General features: G+C 49.0%; 5 protein-coding genes across 5 annotated transcripts in view; 2 read left to right on the top strand and 3 right to left on the bottom strand.

Annotated features, from left to right (window-relative positions):
* LOC128298702 (uncharacterized) lies at positions 1-1,953 on the bottom strand. The gene is made up of 2 exons (XM_053034473.1): positions 1,840-1,953; positions 1-1,767 (listed from the first exon to the last, which is right to left on the bottom strand). Exon 2 carries the CDS (start codon positions 1,534-1,536, stop codon positions 601-603), a length of 936 nt encoding a protein of 311 aa, XP_052890433.1. The 5' UTR covers positions 1,537-1,767; positions 1,840-1,953; the 3' UTR covers positions 1-600.
* A 1,095-nt stretch (positions 1,954-3,048) lies between these two features.
* On the bottom strand, positions 3,049-3,764 carry LOC128298703 (glutathione S-transferase D5-like). The gene is made up of 2 exons (XM_053034474.1): positions 3,633-3,764; positions 3,049-3,564 (listed from the first exon to the last, which is right to left on the bottom strand). The coding sequence occupies exons 1-2, from the start codon at positions 3,762-3,764 to the stop codon at positions 3,049-3,051; spliced, it is 648 nt and encodes a 215-aa protein (XP_052890434.1).
* An 882-nt stretch (positions 3,765-4,646) lies between these two features.
* On the top strand, positions 4,647-5,303 carry LOC128298704 (glutathione S-transferase D1-like). Its single transcript, XM_053034476.1, has one exon. The coding sequence runs from the start codon at positions 4,653-4,655 to the stop codon at positions 5,301-5,303; it is 651 nt and encodes a 216-aa protein (XP_052890436.1). The 5' UTR covers positions 4,647-4,652.
* A 241-nt stretch (positions 5,304-5,544) lies between these two features.
* Positions 5,545-6,288, top strand: LOC128309946 (glutathione S-transferase 1-like). Its single transcript, XM_053046460.1, has 2 exons — positions 5,545-5,700; positions 5,767-6,288. Exons 1-2 carry the CDS (start codon positions 5,566-5,568, stop codon positions 6,286-6,288), a joined length of 657 nt encoding a protein of 218 aa, XP_052902420.1. The 5' UTR covers positions 5,545-5,565.
* Positions 6,289-6,379: 91 nt separating this feature from the next.
* The window catches only part of LOC128297226 (uncharacterized), a 35,006-nt gene continuing 22,652 nt past the window's right edge, over positions 6,380-18,733 (bottom strand). The window contains exons 2-6 of the mRNA XM_053032834.1: positions 8,856-9,215; positions 8,252-8,762; positions 7,998-8,159; positions 7,212-7,528; positions 6,380-7,132 (exon numbers count right to left, since the gene is read on the bottom strand). Coding sequence (XP_052888794.1) covers positions 6,450-7,132; positions 7,212-7,528; positions 7,998-8,159; positions 8,252-8,762; positions 8,856-9,215 — 2,033 coding nt within the window. The 3' untranslated portion in view covers positions 6,380-6,449. The remainder of the gene's footprint in view (positions 7,133-7,211; positions 7,529-7,997; positions 8,160-8,251; positions 8,763-8,855; positions 9,216-18,733) is intronic.

The raw sequence follows: 18,733 nt of genomic DNA, 5'->3' as shown, positions 1-18,733 counted from the left end.
GTATAGAAAGGCTATTTCTTTAAAATTATCCTTACTGGATGTTATTTTGTAAGATCTCAAGATACTCCGTTAATCCCACCTCTTACTCAAAACAATAGCTTGAAAATAGCTAATATATCTCAAGTGCATTTTATATTAGAACTAAAATTCTTGGTACTACTGTTAGCCTATTACTCTTACAGAGTGATTATAATCCAAAGAGTGATAAAACAGTTTTACTCACACCTGAGTGAGTTTCTAGTCGGCACAGCGAGTGAGAGTGAATATAAACGCAAAAGAGTGATTAAAGGAGTCATAAAAACTTTTCTTGCTGATTTATACTCATTAACTCTCTCGAAGGTTTTAACTCACTCACTCACTCTTACTCATCTCTCATCTCTAATTCTAATGTTAGTTAGCACAAGAGCTGGTTTTGCTGCTCTTCGACAAATGACCATGGTCTATTAATTACATCTCCATCCTACTTGTTGAAGTTTTCCTAAACTTATACCATTTTCCGTACTTATCAGTTTCATCTGATAAAGGTAAATCGGTCGCCATGGCAAAATACGAATACGTACAATTGGTTTAGCTTGTAACGCGTCAAACACAGAGAAGACGTTAATCGTGGCTCTCCTGTTCGTTTGTGCCATTTTGATTGTCCAGAGCAAGCTGCCGTAGAATGCCCCGATTCATAATGTTCAATATCTCCATCTGCGTCTCGTAGTACAGGTAATCGTCCTTAATCTTAGCCATCTGTGAGCCGACAAAGTTGCCCAAGCTTCTATAACGGTCGTCTGTGATGGTCACGTTACGTGTCACGGTATTATCGAGGGACGAATTGACCGGATTCAGTTCCATCAATGTGGTCGTAGTTTGTTCCTCGGTTTCCTCCTGCACGACTATAGGCGCAGTTTGGGAAGTTCGTGCCGCTTTACGATTATCCCGATCCAGGTACCAATTACTTTCTCGCTTATTTCCCGTTGACGCTCCCGGTGTAATTGGCTTCAGTTCGACCCTTTTCAAGTCTTTCATATCGATCGAATTGATCTCGTAGTGTACCTCCGTCTCGTATTCCACCTCGTCCGCGGAATTTTCGTAGTCGGGATTGCTGAGATTATTCGGCGACAAGGATTTACCGTTGCGTACGATCGAAACATTAAAACTGCTGTTATCGTCGGGCTCTTGCTTCCAGTTGTCCATATCCCCCATTGTCGGGTTAGGGTCAAAGGAACGATGTTTGATGTGCGGCTGCAGGAAATTGAGCCCCTGGTACCACCAAACTGTTGGATGGTACACCGTTCCGTTCAACGAGTGACGGCGTGATTTCGTCAGCTCCTGCCCAAACTGTGTACGCAGGGTTTGTATTTTCCGCACCACATCCTTCATCGTTGTTTCCGGTCGTAAGTGTATCACGTCGTTTACGATTTCCGCCAGTGCCTTCCCTCGGACGGTTTTGTTGTAATAGTGCGGATGACGCATATCGTACAGCACCGGATGTTTCTTGTACGACTCTATCAGCATTTCAGTCGAATCACGCTTCCATTCCACGGACATGGTGTCTGTTCGTTACGGTGGGGTGTTTTGAACTGCTAACGGATGAGTTCGGCTTCGTCTGAGATGCACTTGCAAAATTGTGTGCGCCACAAAAAGATTTTGCAGCGTAAAACAATAACTTGCACCAAACACGGATTGTACACAAACCCCGGACCAAGTGTGACGCTGTGCAAGCTGTCAATGCTGAGCAATTTTCCCTTGTATGCTGGATGAATAAAGCTGGCACCCGATCTATTGTAAAAGAAATTACACACAATTCCTTAGTGTTTTATCATGTCTTTATAGCCTAATAGTGTTCCTTACGCGTGGCGATTAGTTCTAGAGCTACGGACAAATGTACAATGCTGCACACGGAATAATAAATTAAGAGCGCATCACTTCTAATCGAAACTTTAGGTTTCCCCTCCGCGTGACGCTTGACAACAGTTCATCACTACATGCGCACAACTTGTAACGTGCAATCTTTGTACGCAAAACAGGGTGGTTCAGTGTGGTTTGTCGGTATTGTATGCTTTCGTTATTTTCTTTAACGTAAGATGCATATATACAAGGTGGGCATACATTGATTTGATTTTTTTGTCAAGTGACAAAATCAACTGGCCAACTGCGAAAAACCACTATACCGTTGCCGTGCACACAATTGTGTTCAGATTTCCGATACCAGGAGAGCATGTTTTTCAAGAGGTGACACCAGCAGCGTGGAATAAATTTGCCCATCACTATTGCATTGCATACTATCAAACCCGTGAGAGCGATCGCTAGTGTAAAGAAGATGGTTGAAACGTAAAGCATCCTTCATCACGCTCAAACTTTCCGTCGGCTGGAACAAAATTCCATACTAACCAACTGTTTTAAGATTTCTGATACCAGGAGAGCATGGTTTTCAAGAGGTGAATTCTAGTACGAGCCGCGCAACTTCATATACAATGTTAAGCAACACTGCATGCAACAAACTTGTACAAGTTTGTTGCATGCAGGCCGACCACCTTGCTGTACTGGTCGACACAGTACTCGTCTATTTTATATATTTTTTGTGTTTTAGAATTTATAAAGAAAATTTAATATGGTCCAATTCGTAAACCGTCAGATACGTAGGTTGCAGTTGTTAAACAAATTAAATCGACTTGACTTGATAATTATATTTATACGTAGAGATTTTCATGGTTCTTTGCCACTGTGCCGATTAGGATTTCTCCCAACGCAATGTAACGCTTCGTAACGCATTACATCAATACGATAATTTCAAAAAGAATCAACCGCAACGGAATTGACAAGATGTTTTAGCTGGTCACACAAATATTTTAAATTAATGAGCATAATTTTGAATAACTTTTTATACACAATTTTGATTGTTATAGTTTTCTTTATATGTAATTATAAGCCCGTAGTTTTCTTTGCCACACTCTAATATGATCGTATAATGAGGTCACCGTATTATTACTGTTGAAGATAAAACAAACATACAAATTCTTTGGAACCATGATTTTATGGTTGTGAAAATGTTAACTTTATTTAGTATTGCAAATCTGGACAGTGAGTAGCTATGTACTGTTTGGTGTCTTCTCTGATCTGCTTGTAAAAATCACTGTAATCAGGGAATTCTGCAGTCACCTTTCTGACCCAGCCCCTAATGCTTGGATATTGCTCCAGATCGTACTTTATCCATTCCAGGGCAGTGATGCTACCGAGCACGAAGATATCCGCGAGCGTTAGATGATCAGCCGCTATAAACGATCGTTCGGTAACGAATTTCTCCGTAAGATCCAGAGCTTGCCGTAATTTGCCGCGAAGCTCCTCCGACAACCGTTGCTCCGCAACAGTAGCGTCAATACAGGCAAGCACATTTTTGTAGAGTGTTCCGATGTCGAAGAAGAGACGCTGGTTTACGACCGATCGTACTTTAGTATCTTTCGGGTAGAGCATATCATCCTGCGCATAGTTTTCCACCAGATAGATGGCTATTGCGTACGACTCCCAGATGGCATGTCCATCATCCACCAGTGTGGGGATCGTATGTTGCGGATTGAGCTGAATCGGTAATCAGGAAGCTGATTGGTTCAGTTTTACATCTTCTAAATAGTCGTGCCCACGCGTACCTTCGTCAGTGCAGCTACATCAGCAGCATCGTGAATGTTCGACTTCTTCACGCTAAGCGAAATGCCCAACCTTTTCGCTACCAGCAGCACATTCTGACACGGTGGAGAAACTATATCACTGTACAGCTCCATGGTCCAAAGAAACGTTCGCCCAGAATGCCAAACGCGCAGCCTGTACTGAATCACACACGACTGACTGGCGTAACGTATTTTATTTGCGAAGAAATTTTGGAAATGACGACAGATTAGCAGTTATCTCACTAATACGAAGCAGTGCTTCGTTTGTGACTGTGGAATGATCAATGAACGCATGTTCTCAACCACACTGATTGAGTCGCATTGCTAGAGTGGTTTTTTGGGGAATGACGACAGCCGGGCACGGGGAACAAACAAACGGCTGAGAAGTCATTACGGCAGGAATAAGCGTAGATAACGTGCCACTGATTGATTTTGATGCGGCACTGCCGGAAATTGAACTAGGTCCAGTAGATTGATATGAAAGTGCTGTTTTTCTATATTATATTGTACATTATGTGGAAGTTAAGATGCCCATTCAATAGGTTTTGCCTTGGTAAGAAGCCCCTGTAAATATGCAATATTTTAGGGATAAGAGCTGGAGAACAATTTTTCATTAATTAAGTAGAATACAAAGAGCAAGTTAAAAGTAGGAGAACTTTTAAGATTATATCTTTCTCCAACAACTTCATCCACTCCACTCGAACTCTCGTGATTGCATAGATCCAGGCGTTTAAAAGTATAACACACTCTGGAAGAGAAAGGGCGCTGATACAACTGCCGAGAGCATTAGAAATGCTCCACACACTGTACCAACGAGGGCACCCGTTTCTGTATCTCCCGAAATTGCACACCGAACAACCTTAATAACGGTAGCATTTTACAAGCCCAACAATAATCCATCATTCTCTCGATATCGAGCACCCCACGCGGTGACGGCCGGTTGTATAAATAAAGCATCTCCAGTCGCACTGTGGTGCGGTTTGATCTCAGTCTGGCCAGCGGATGGATTTGTATTACAACATCCTGTCACCACCGTCACGGGCCATACTGCTGCTCGGCGAAGCTTTGCATCTGCAGTTCAATCTGATCAGCCTGGACGTACACCGGAAGGACTATGTGTGCGCGGAGTTTAAGAAAATCAACCCACAGCACACGGTACCGACCCTCGTGGTCGACAGTGTGGCCATCTGCGAGCCGGGAGCGATACTGATCTATCTGGCGGAGCAGTACGCACCGGCGGGCAGCACCTACTACCCGCCCGATCCGTTACGGCGTGCGATCGTGAACCAACGGCTGCTGTTCGAGTGTGGCACACTGTACAAGTGCATCTTCGTGTACTACAGCCCGGTCGTGCTGGAGCGTGCCGTACCGGTGGAGACCGATCGGCAAAAGCTGAACGAGGCGGTTGCCGTGCTGGACGGCATTCTGCAACACAGCGCGTTTGTGGCGGGCGATTGTCTTACCGTGGCCGATTACTCGCTCGTCTGCACCGTGTCCATGCTGGTGCTGTTGAAGTTTGAGCTCGCACCGTACGCATCCGTCCGCCGGTGGTACGAACGGTGCAAGGAGGTGATTGCCGGTTACACCGACCTCACGCAGCGGGCTGTTGCGATGTTCCAAAAATGGATGGAGCAGGAAAACGGCAAAGTCTAATCCATGCGCGCTATGGTGGAACGGTCGTCTGTGACAAAATTCTGCACAAGATATGGAAGGGCTTCAGTGGGGTGTTTATTTTATCAGCTATCTGACTACCGCATACATAATCGATATCGGCGCGTCATCGTGGTCTAAATCCTGGTGTTGTGATAAGATGTACTGGACGGCACCCACCAGTTTTTGGGAGGCCTCGCGCAGTCGTGTTTGCCTGTCGGTGCCTCTACCTGTTGGACGTGTACAGTCAGCGTTTGTGAAGAAGATGGATTTCTACTATCATCCTGCCTCGCCCTACTGCCGATCGGTGATGCTGGTCGCGAAAGCGCTCAAGCTAAACCTGAACATGCAGTACCTTGATATGATGAAGGATGAGCAACTGCGACCCGCCTTCATTGCGGTAGGTAGTGCGTTGGAGAGTTCCTTAATCCTGAGCACATATATTGTCCCCTTCAAACCCCAACAGCTCAACCCGTTCCATTGCGTCCCGACACTGGTGGATAACGATTTGACCCTGTGGGAGTCACGTGCCATACTGGTGTATCTGGTCGATAAGTACGGACGGACCAACAGCCGCCTGTACCCGAAGGATGCGCAGGCCCGGGCCCTCATCAATCAACGGCTCTTTTTCGACCACGGTACGCTCAGCGCGCGGGTGGAAGATTACTACTATCCGCTGTACTTCGAGGGTGCCGCCCCCGGTGGCGAAAAGCTCGACAAGCTCGAGGAAGCGCTCGGTTTTCTGAACAGATTTCTGATCACGAACCCGTACGCGGCCGGACCGAACATGACGCTGGCGGACTACAGCTTGGTGGCGACGGTGTCTACCCTCGAGGCGGTACAGTACGATCTCGGCAAGTATCCGGCAATTTCGGCATGGTACGAGACGTGCAAGGCAACGATTGTCGACTACGAGGAGATCAACGAGGCAGGCATGCAGCAGTACCGGGCGTACTTCGAATCGGGACTAGCTCCCGCTGCCTACTGAGGACGCTAACGCTTTCGGATATCTTCAAGGCTTTTGCCCGTACTACTAGAGGAAGGCGCAGCAGTTTTAAGATGTTTTCTCGATAGGATGATGTTCATGTGGTTCATGTTTTGTTTTTCTTCAATTTTTGTCCGTTGCTTGTGTACAAATTGGTAATTGGTTTAACAGCTAATGTTCTTACAACCTAGAATAACACAGATAAACGTTGCTAACAATAAATAGGTATAGTGCGACTGTACATGCGCGGCCGTTGAGCCGACGGTGCCCGGTTTTACCGAGGCCGGTTCGTGTTTGGAATTAGTCTTATACGGGGGATAGCTGTTGCCGCCGGTAGCGCCACCGCTACTGCTGCTACCGTCGCCGGTGCCGCTGCCACCGCGGCTGCTACCATCGTTACTGCGCCCGGTAGTGGCGCTGGACGGTGGTGCGACGGTCGAGTTGGGTACCGCGGACGGCGAGGAACTTTGGTGGAAGTGATTGCCGCTGGTGCCAGCGAGGACGCCCGTGTGCCCGCCACCGGTACCACCACCAACACCACCACTTCCACCATTCGCCAGCCCCGGCCGCTGGGTCGGCTGTGGGACGTCCGAGTACTTGTGGGTGGGCCGGCCCGGTGACTTGAACACCTCCGGCTGCGTGCAGTGGGCCACCTTGTTCAGCTCCATGCCGAACCGGTGCGGGTTGACGTCCCGCTGGCAGTGTTCTCCTGCCTCCTTGATGAAGATCTGCCGCTCGGACAGCATCGTGCCGACGAAACACTCGTACGTACCGACGTCCCGGCGCTGGGTGTATGTGTACACAATGTTCCGGTGCGTCCACTGACCAAGGCAGCGATATTCGCGCTCTGTGGAGATACAAGACAGTAGACAGTTAGTATCAGTATTACGCTCGAAACGTCCTCCGCTTATGCGGCGATCACATACCTTCGTACACCTCGTTCATATAGTCGCAGGCGGAAATTTGATAGTACATGATGTCCTGCGATTCACACTCGGACGACAGCTTCGCGCACAGCCCTTCGTCGTCCGGGATGATGCCGGAAAATTCACCAATAATAGGGCACGGTGATACGATGTCGTTGCTATCGAGCCGACCCTGCGTTAGCCACCGATCGTCATTGAAGTAGAAATCATTACATATCGTCGCGGTGTAGTTGGCCGACTGGCGGCTGCTTATCTGGAACTCGAACACATTCGTATCGCGCCGTTCGATTTTTAAACACTGGTACATCTCCTCACCACTAAAATGGAAGCAACAAGAAAAGCAAAAAACGATTACCGGATTAGACGCGGTGTTGGTTGGTGGCGAACAAAAAGAAAAACCTCATTTACGGCCAAACTAAGCGCTGCGCCACAGCGGACAAAAGGGTGCGAAACGATCGTGTACTTTCACTGGTGACTGATTAAAGGGAAAGGGAATTGCGGGTAAATCTAATGGAGGTGGTAATTTGAGGCTGCTCGTTTTTTTATTTGTGTGTTGCCACTAGGCAACAACATCAACAAAATGGGCACCCTCCATCACATGGAGTGGAAGTTAATGGAATTTTGGGTTGGGAGGGAAACAGGCGCCACAATGCAAACTTGGCGGGAAAATAATGAAGCATCGGTTTTGATAATTAATTTAGTTTCGCAAATCTCAGTAACCTGGGAGCTGGGTAATGTTTTCAAGCTGGGAGCCGGAAAGAGGTGCGGATGAGTGAAAATAATTACCATTGCGTTTGGCTGTAGACGATGTACTTGTTGGAGTCGTGGTTGGTGTAGTTCTTCACGCACTTCATCGTGTACGTCTTGAACGTGTTGTGGTCTTTGTAGATGAGCTGGTTCTGATTGACGATCACGTGCTCCCAGCGTCCGATCAGCCAGCTGGGAAAGCTGCAAAATGCGTGAATCGATTGATTAGTACAGCTGTACAGCATCGAGTCCGAGAGACCTCTGGTAAGTAGTGTTCTTCAGCCGCAACCTACCTGCAGTACTGTGTGACCGGACCGAACTCGAGTGGAATCGGGCGTAACGTTAGCACCTCGTGATGATACTCGCTGCCAATCCCATTGCCGTTGGTGTAGCGTGAATTCGGATGCCGCACGTACTGACGTTCGATGGCCCGGCAGGTCGAGTCACGGCTGAACGAGATCTCGATCTCGCCCGTCTTCGGGTTTTCCGTGTAGGTGGCGCACCGATACTTTGGCCCGAGCCGCGACTCATTGCCGGTGCTGAGCAGCGCGAGATAGTTCCGGTTGCCGAAGCCCCGCCAGTGGCCCAAACATTCGAACGTCACCTCCCGGTCCGGGAAGGCACAGTTGCGGAAGCGCAAATTCAACGCTGACCCGGACGGGCAGTTGTCCACCTCCGACTCGACCGAGTCACACTCGATGCCTTCCGCTGTATCGCTGCTGTCGACGCTGTACGTCATCCGGTACCGGCCGTGGATGGGGCAGTACTCCTGCCGCACCTCGGCACCATCCCACTCGTGGAATTCTGAAGAAGGAGGAGAACAAACGGCAATTAACCACACTGCTCCAACTCGCTTTGCTCTCTGGGCATCTAGGCGATCTTGGGGGTGCTACTTACTGTAGAGGATGATCTCGGTATTTTTGGCCTCGTTCAGCAGATCGTCGTCTGTCAGACAGGAGGCGAGCGCTTTCTCCTCGTTCGTGTGACACTTGGAGAGATAGTCTTTCTCGGCCGCCAACACCCGCAGGACGTTCTTCGAGACGAGCTTCAGGTGAAAGCACCGGTAACAGCTTGCCTCCTCCGAGCCGGTCATCAGGATCACGTTGTTATCCCGCCGCTTGTGGCACATGCCCCACAGCGGGATCGCATTCTCCGTAATGTTGATGCGGCTGTACCGGACCGCACCCTCCGGCGTGACCGTGTTCTGGGTAATGTACCCACCCTGGAACTCGAACGGGAAGTAACAGGAGGCGTCACCTGCAGGTGAGAATAGACGTGAGAAGAGACGGATTAGTTCAAACGGTTCGTGTTTTCGTTGTTTCGATGGATGGGCAATTTCTTTGGAAAATGCTGACGAGTACACCGTCGTCTGCATGGGATCAACGGTGCGGAACGGAACGAAATGCATCTGATGAAACTGTAACTTCTTCCCCGTTGAGGGAGCGGACAGGTGCGGACGTTGTCGTTGAGTCGGTGGCTTACCGGAAGCTGGCAAGCGAAACGTAACGAGAATGGTGGGAAACCTAAACAACCCTACCCGGGGATGCCAATTTCATGGTCTACGACGTCGTCACCGCTTTGCGAGTCGGCAGAGTTGGCCTGTTGGTGGAACGAGGTCTTCGTGAGGCCCAACTTGGGAAGTACCCGTCGGAGCCGTACTGACGATGCGAGGCAATTAGAGCGCTCGATATGCGCGTCAACTTCACGGTGTACTGGACGACTCTCTCTCCCTTTCTGTGATGCATCGAAATGGAAAGGCAATCGGCCGGTTGCACTTGTCCCGGGAGATCTGCAGATGCAAAAAGCCGAAACCGACCGAGCGTTAGTTGCCTTTCTACCGCCCAGCTTAATCACCATCATCACCAGCACACGGTGCACTAATGTTGGAGCTCGCATACTTTTCCCAAGCGGCGAAACCGCGGGTGAATGGCGTTGCGCGATCATCGGTCGATCGGTCGAACCTTCCGCCCCGGTGGCAACTGCTCAATAAGGCTAGGCGACCATCGACCGTTTGCTAACGGTGTCTAAGCGTTTGGAGCTAGTGCAACCCCTGGTGCTGGTGATTTCTGGTCTACGAATCCCTAACGGTACCCGATGCGCTCGGAATGGTGCGCCCTGGAAGGGACTGGTAGGTAAATTCGCGATGCGTTTCGCGATCGCCTAAGGGCTAACGGTGCCAACAAAAGTAAGAGGGCTTGCATACGGATGCACTTGGCTTAATTAAATCAACTTGTACGGGGCGCAGTAACCGGCGAACGAAGCAACCATTTATCCGTTGACAAGATCTGCTCAAGCGGAGTTACGGGGGTGGATCGGAGCTTTTGTACGGGGGAGGGGGTGAAAGCGAAGTTAGCCGTAACGTAACGAATATTCCGGACGGATGGTCCGGATCGAAATCGCGTTAAGCGTCGGTGCAGTGTGCTTGTACTTCGCGCGCTACAGTATTTTTTGCTGCCTTCGCTTCGATTAATTAGATTCCGCCCGTGTGTTCGGACGATCGCGACCGAGCATAAGCCGCGGTTGCACACTGTGTTATTATTGTGCTTTTTTCTTGCCATTCTCCCGTCTCTAAATGCTGTCATTAGCGAGGTGGAGAGCAAAGTAAAGCAAAGCAAAGCAAAAAATAACTAGAAAGATGAACGGTTAAAGATGAACTACTTTATTTTTAGCTCCCTTCGTTCTTTACATAACATCAGCACCCACCCCACCGGTGGGGTGCTTTGGTGCAATGGTCGAGCTTGACGCGGCCGCAACCGTGAGCGTGAGAATTGGTTTTGTGATCGAATAAAACAGGGCTGTCCCCCCGTTGGGTGGAGGGTTTCGTTATTATGGATTCGTCACAGCCTCAATGCCTCGGTGCGGTGAGTTATTGATTGGTTTTCCGTCCGCTAATTCCGACACCCGGGTGGGTTGTGCAGGAATGTTCGAATGCATTAGGCATTGCATCTCCGGATTTAGTTTAAATCAATTCTATAACTTTCCCCCTTGCGCCAAACTAGAACTCCCACATCCGACCCACCCCAGGGGTGGGTATCTGTCCAGTCCTTCCGGGGGTGTCTACATCATCCACGCGATAGCCGATCGGATGACTAATGCTTTCGCCTCGCCAATTATATTGGTCTGCGTGGAGGTGCGCATGGATATGGCGAAACAATAATTCACCTCGTACATTACGCCGTGTTCGTACAGACGCGAAGATGGGCCCTCGTGCGCATCGTGTCTGGGTCTGGGTGGTGGCGTGCGAGATGTACACACCTTCGCCTTGTCACGTGGTGATGGGTTTTGCGTAGGCGCGTGATCAAACTCCGAGTGTCTACGCGTGCAGGCGAGCGAAAGAATGGATGGTGGGCCGCAATGTAACGACGTTTTAATAAACAAGCCCATTCTCGGCGATGCATTCACTTGGAGCCCCCGGTACGCCGTGTGCCGAGGCTTTTCAATATAGCTGCGGAATAGCTGATATGGAAAGACAGTTTTTGATTCTTCCTCTTCGTCGGCTTTTGTTGTCATTCCCTCCACCCTCCCCCCACACCAGTTGGAAGGCGCACCAGAATCCGATCTCGTGGCCGAGTCGTCCCTTCGTGCGACTCCGGCACCGGTGGAATGTCACTGCGTAGGCGCACGTCGAGCCCGGCTGGCACCAGGTCGGACGGTACCGGAAAGATTACCGCTTTCGGTGAAGGGTCTCAAAACCAAAGACCTTGTTTGTCTTCCGAGAAATGTGCGCTCGGGGCAAGAAAAGTGGCTTGGGAACGTTTGGGAACGCTGCATTTCGAACGCTTTCCGTAGGCTCGCGTTGAGAATCCGGACCAGGCGAGGAAAGAATCAAACAAACATGGTCCCGGCAGTTGTGTGCATACGATCGGTGTCGCGCGATAAGCCGCCAAAAGGGACGGCCAACACACGGGGAGGAAAATAAAAACGCCGCGACAACCGACCATTGCGGAGCAGTTTCACCGTACATGGTCGCGCGCAATGGGTTCGATCGCGGCGATGATAAAGCCAGCCGAGCCCAATAACGATGTCGAATAAAGACGCGCGGCTGGTGGTCTCTGTATGGTAAAGCGACCCACTGGACCAATGGAATGATCCGGACGATAAATTAGCGGTTGTCGAATGCACCCGAAACGAAAGCATTCCCGAAGGCGCTGTAAAGTGTCACAGGCTGGATGTGGGTTCCGCGTGTCTTACTTGTACCACGGGTCATGTGCCGCACCTCAGTCCAAAGTGATCGAATTCTTGGCCGCTTTAAAACAACACCAACAGCCCACTGGATCGTCTGTGGTACAAAGCCTTGTTTGACCCTTTTGGTCATCCAAACCACCAAATAAAAGAGGATCTCTCCCATTCTCAAGCCGGCTCAGGTGATTGTTTTGGTTTTGTCCGGGCCCGGATTCACACGATCGGAAGCGCCGTTACTCATTGACATATTTTATGGGGCGGTTTTTTTTTGCAGAATTCGCGCATCGTCGCTTCCCATCATTAGCCGAGCTGCGAACTGAATTAATTTCCGGCAATATCTCGGACGGTCCGGACATTCCCGAACAGGAATACGATCGGGTGCCCATCTGATCGCGCGTGAGAAATTTCGGCTCGAAAAGGGCAAACACAGTGCTGGCGCACAGTCTCAACCTCATCTCGAATGCTTTGGGTGTATACACGCGTGTCAACGCAGCAACGCTGGAAACTGGAAGCCCAAACCAACACGGGATGGTGCCCCCGGGGGGATGTTGCAGAACAGGGTTCGGTTTGATTGGGCCAAATATATATTGTGGATGGAAAATGTTGTCGGTACGCAGGTCGAAATTTATCCATTTTGGGTGCCCCTTTCTTTAGGTTGATTTGTTGTTGTTGTAGTGTTGTTTCCCTCTCCTTGCTCGATCGCTGCTCTATTTGCCATTCAGCGATCAGAGGAAGTCAGCATAACGGTGCAAAAAAATGGTGGATGGAGCAAAAGTTCCAGTGGACACCCGAAAAAAAAAAACATCTCCTAATGGGTGCCACGAGCGTTACACCATTTCCCTGACTCCTTTCCCTTCCCGTTTTGGATCTTCTTAATCGTGTCCGGAATAATTGGCACATTGAATTCCGAAGGGCGATTAGGACGGGATAGGAATAGCATGGCGTGGCACCAAACGCCAAAAGAACATAACCAACGTCCGCCAAGTCTAATTCCACCCAATTAACAGCCATTTTGTGTGAATGTTTTGATTTTTTGGCGAAATAATGGAGGAAATTTGCTATGCCAAGCTGAAACTGCTGGACTATTTGACACAGCGTAGAGTGAGGATGAGAGAGAGAGAGAGAGAGAGTTTAGTGACGAAAATAGGTTTAATTTTCATTAAATGATGTTTTTTCAGTAAACTTTATAGTTTTCGCTTCCCTATTGTCATTTATTCGCTAGAATTTTAAGCTTTTTTGCTTTTACTATAAGTAGTCCACTCCCTGCAACAACACGACCTGCAGTGTGGCATCAAATCAACCATTGGCAAACATGATTTGTGGCGCTCTGATGCTGCCTTGACTCTTCCTGCCCGATGTGTACTGTTGCAGGAAGCAAAAACAATGAACATTATAAAAAAAAACCACAAAACAAACGATCTTCGGAACTTGTGTCTCGGGGTTTGTTTGAGGGTAGCCGACAGCATACGGCCCTAAACCTTCCACCTTCCCACCAGCCAGCACCAGCCAGCCAATGTCCGGTGCGTGCGGTGTAGAAATTGTTTCACTCGGTTGGTGGTCTACCGTATCGCGCGAGTCACCACAACCTCGGGTCGTGCTTGATCGATCGGCGATCAAGTGGAAAATGAGCAACGGTTTCGGTGTGTGTTTTTCGGTTGATGCTTGAACCTGCCGTGTCTGACAGTAAGCCCAACTGTCGTGGCCAATCGCTGGCTTGGAATGAAATCGATCAGCAAGGCAACAAAATAGAGCACGGAAGAGACAAATGAGAAAATTAACCAATCATTCAGTTGTTTGTTTATTATTATATTTCCCCTTTATTCCTGTTTGGTTTACTTCTGGTCCAACATGCCGAATGGGGAAAGCTTCCTACCGTGGTATGGGATTTTCCCAAACTGACCCCCTTTTTTCGCAGGGGGTGCATTCCAAGGTTCGCATCCAGCTTGTCGGCTTCGCCCCGCTTTATGTGGGCTCCCCATCTCCCCAAGCAACAGCAAAGAGGGTTCTCAACGCACGCCTCTCATCCGAATCTCCGAAAGGGTTTCGGTGCAACGCCGGGGTGGAAAAGTGGATCGGAAGCCGCTGGGTGTTAAATGCAGCCGGTGGGGTTGTGCTTTGTTTTCTCGTTAATACCGCGCTCGTTACGGTGGCGTTCAACTGCCGTGTGCCCTACCGACGTGGGGTGGGTAGGGCTTCTTTTTATGACTATTTCTTTCACTACGGACGATTTGTGTTATTTTTATTCGGTGCCACAGCGCCGGGAAGGTCCCTCTGAGCAGCTTTTCCACCCGGTGTGTTAACTTGGGGGGCGAAACAGGGGTCGGAAACACAGATCGGGAGAGATCGTGAGGGGGAAAAAGACAATTCTACAAGAGTGTACGAGAAATCCACCCAAGGGACACAGCCAAGGTGTCCGTGAAATGCACGGGAAATTGTTTGGAACGATGGTTCCACCAAACTCCCCTGTTTTTCAAGTGGGCCCGCTGGCAAACAAATGGAATGTGAAGCTAAAGACTGACAAGACACTGCAACGCGGCAGTAGGAAAGCATAACAACATCTATAAAACACACACACACACACAAAGGGAACAACCCTCAATGGGACAAAGTAGCAAATAAATACATCACCATCAGTAGCAGAACATCATCAACATTCGCCATCTTCTTCCGGCTTTGGCTTGGGGGTGAGTTGGACACGGCGTTTTTTTTTCGTTGTTGTTGCTGTCCGCACCCTTTCACAACTCGTCCCCCTGAGGAAAGCGGGGATCGGGTCTCAGATACCCATCCGGCATACCCATCTGGCACCTCATCAGCCTCATGGAGGATGATGAGGCCGGCGCAAACGCTGAAATCGCATCCATCAAGTGCAGTGCCATGGCGCGGTTCATGCGAAACCGGCGTTGCTTGGCAGAAGCTTCAATGGTGAGCTCGCATTTTATTTAGTTTTTTTTTTGTTGCATGATGTTGAGGCGGATAATGTTCGCACCCGTTCGCGCAATGAGCGCAAGATGTACAAATAATGCTGCACTTTAAATGTATCTCGGATGGAAATTGGAACCGGCTTCCTTCCCATGGGAATGAAGGTGATCTTCTTCTATTTTTGTGTTTGTCTGTTAGGGGGGCATAAAAGCCTCGGCACCAGCGGTGGAGAAGGTTGACAATAAATCATAAATTTCCCGTGCATAATAAAGAAAAAACGCAGAATTGTGTGTGTTTTTTTAGTTTAATATTTGTGGCTTACATTGCCCGTTGGCCCTGATGAGACATTAGTGCAATCTGCTTTTAAAGATAGCTTACATAAATGTGTTTTTCGAAACATGGCCAGCAGACGGTGCAGACGGTAAAAGGTTGCACAGATCGTAAAAGTAAGCCTTAAAATCACGCTAATGTTACCAATAAAAATAAAGCATCTCAATCGTTGCTGCTGTCGCACGAGCTGCTCCGTTTGTTTTTCTTGGCCAAACAACATCTCAGCTATCCAAAATGGGAACAACCGAACACGGTTTGAGCTCCAGTTGTGTCGAACTACCAGTCGGAACCGGAACCGTTTATAATCCGATCGCGTAGCACCGTACCAGTGCTGCCGATATTGTTCTGCTCTGTTTGCTACCTGGGGCTCGGACTATTAGCGCCCAGTTTTTGCCAGACAACTTCCTCCGCCTGCGATCTACACGGCGCAACATCTTCATCGCACCGTCGTCGATCATAATCGTTTGAACGGAAAAGAAAACCAAAAGCTGAAACTCATCCTCGAAACGATGGGCTGCATTCCTAGTGCTATCGCCCCGTTGTCTGAGGGCCAAGCTGTGTGCTGTGTTTAGCTTAACCGCGGCGATTGCATCCGTAAGCTGGTACCACCACTTTACGAGTGCGAGATTGTTTCCATTCAGTTCTTTTCGCTCCCACATTTCGTTCCCTGTAGCCTTGCGACTGCTACTCAATCAAATTCCAATCCCAAACCCCGTCCCGAGCGAGTTCATTCATGAAGGCACAAAAACCTTGAAGAAGAAACCTTCGCCGTAATATGGCCGGGCTGCGAGCATCGATCGAACGAAGTGACTATGGTTCACGAGTGTGTGAAGATCGTTGGCAAAGAACGCCGGAATCTTCAGGTGCAGAGTGAGCGGAACTCGAGTGAAAGAAAGAATGGGTGACCGGAGATGGTAGAAATAGACGAGAAGGAACTGCATATCAATGTCCTATGCAACTCTGTGCACTGTTCGCATTTCTAGCTGGGATTTTCATCGCACTGCTTCCTCATTCGGTTGTCGGATCTTTCCGTTGGGAACTGCATCCTCCGCAAGCCATCCCGAGCGAGATTCGCAGGTATAACCGAAGGTAGTTTCACAACACATTAGACCTGGGCCTTCCGGGGAGAGGTTTTTTTTCTTGAAGAACGAATTACCAAGGACTTTACGGCCTTCATGTGGTTGGAAAATCGGGGCCCCGGTTTTTGTTTTCTTTGGTCGCGTCTAGCTGCCCTAATAGCATCATCATTCGATATCATGCCGGAAGTTTTCGGTTGTTGGACCGAAAGACTGAAGGAGGGAGGAAAAAAAGAAAGATAGAAGCTAACGACTCCATCCCTGGCCGGCCACTTAGATTTTCGGTCTCGGCGTTCGTAATGGAGTAATGTTTGTGTAAATGCTAGAATAATATCTCAATTTTCGACCCACCCGCCATCACCGTCGTTTGCCCGTTCGGTTGCGATGATGAACGGCATTTAGGCGGCGTTTGTACCTGCCACAAAACTACGCAACGAAAGGCGACCCGCAATTAAACGGCCAGGAAATCGGGACCGCCAGCAAACAGGGAAGTAAACGGAGGGATCGGGACAAACGGGGCAAGCAGCTCGATCGTAAAATGCCACGACCACACCAAAGGGCCAGAGCAGAACATCCACCCAGAGTGGTTGATCTGAGGCAAAGGCAATAAAAACTGCCGCCCCGGTTGGTTTGATGCGACGCACCAACCTGGTAATTAGATCGATCGAGCCTTCGGGTTCGAAAAACAAAAGGCAACGTCGGCGGAATTATTTTCCAAGGGGGGCTAATGGGCCCGGGTTCGGGAGGAGGGTAACCTGTTGCCCTGTCGATTAAAGGATGCATACCGGGCCGAGCGATAGTTCGAGCGGCTAATAATGATGAACACGGAACGAATGCGGCCGACAACGATGTCTCTGTTGGTTGAAAGTGAATTTTTGGAAGTGTTTCACTGCGCGGCTACAAAGGAAGCACACAAGGGTTCGCAGGGGGATGGAACAGTGTCCCACTATAATTACCGAATTTCGTGTCGTGGTAGAAAGGTGCCGAAAGAATCGAAGCTCGGTTCTCCCTTTTGTTGCACTTGCATGAAACTATGAGATGAAAGCGGAAACGTTAGCAACTTGCCCCTGGGTGGAGGAAGTCCGCATTTTGCAACGTGATGTGTGTCCCTAGCCGTTTGCCTAGCATTATTACTTCGTTCTACCAATTACCATCATGGGCATGGAAATTTCGGGCCCACCCAGTATTGTAAAAAACCGTTGCCCAAAACAGAAAGAAAAACGGTTCCCGATCGCGATCGCATTAAAGGCATGAGTTTCATCATCCGCCCGGAAACGAGAACTGCATACCATCGTTAATGAGCCAAGCTTTATGGTCTGGCCATACGAAGAGGTTATAGTTCGTTGCTTCCTGATTTACGCCGGGTCGGGTCGGGTTCCGGTGGCTTTTGGCTGAGGAGTGGTTTTTTGGCTGTTGGTTTTTAACTTCTTCAATTCTCAAAGCAATCTCAGTGCGTTTTTTTTCCTCGAGGATGGCACATTTGTGTTCTTTTTATCAACCCTTGTTGGTTGTCAGTTTGCTTGCGGCTCCCGTACACTGAACTCCACCGATGCCAGGGGCACGGAGGACATTTATTGATGGTTCATCAGATTTGGAGCGCCCGGTGGCAAGCGCAAACGTAGAAAAATGCAGCCCGGTTGTCGGTTTCGTTGCTGTTGTTTGCAAATTTTGGCCAAACCTCCCCCAAACAGGTATCAGGGTTGGGCTGTTGCAAGATTGTTTTTTGCGTTGCAATTTATACGTGTTATGCTTATTATGCTTTAGAAAGCATATCCAAAACCCGACTGGCCTATTTATAATGGGTTCTTTCGTGGTAACGTGAACAACAATGTAACAAAAAAATCACCCCCTCATGTAAAAAATGCCACCCCCTTTTACGCGGCTCCATTCGACTTTTTTTTGTTGTGGTCCATTCGTTGTATAAATTTAATTTCAAATGCACCCAAACCCGAATGGTTTTTGGGTAATCGAGCTGATTTGGGCAGAATGGGTTTTGTTGGAAAATTGAACCTCGAGCTGAGGGGGAAAAAAATAATACTCCAAACAGTTAGCAACGTTAGCAAAGTGCCATTTTTCACGTGATTTGGCCAAATCGTGTTCGGGTGCCGTGGGGGTGATTGTTGTTGCATTTTTTTCCCGTTTCTTCGTTACTGTTTCCTCCTTCATGCCGTCCGTCCGCTGGGCGATGAATGAATTGAGCGGATCGGGTTGTGTTTTTTGTTCGTTTCATTTTGCAACTCCCATCCCTGCATGGAGTTGTAATTATTT

Source organism: Anopheles moucheti, chromosome 2 (assembly GCF_943734755.1).
Source record: "Anopheles moucheti chromosome 2, idAnoMoucSN_F20_07, whole genome shotgun sequence".
NCBI classification, from domain to species: domain Eukaryota; kingdom Metazoa; phylum Arthropoda; class Insecta; order Diptera; family Culicidae; genus Anopheles; species Anopheles moucheti.
This window is presented reverse-complemented; position numbering and strand designations above follow the sequence as displayed.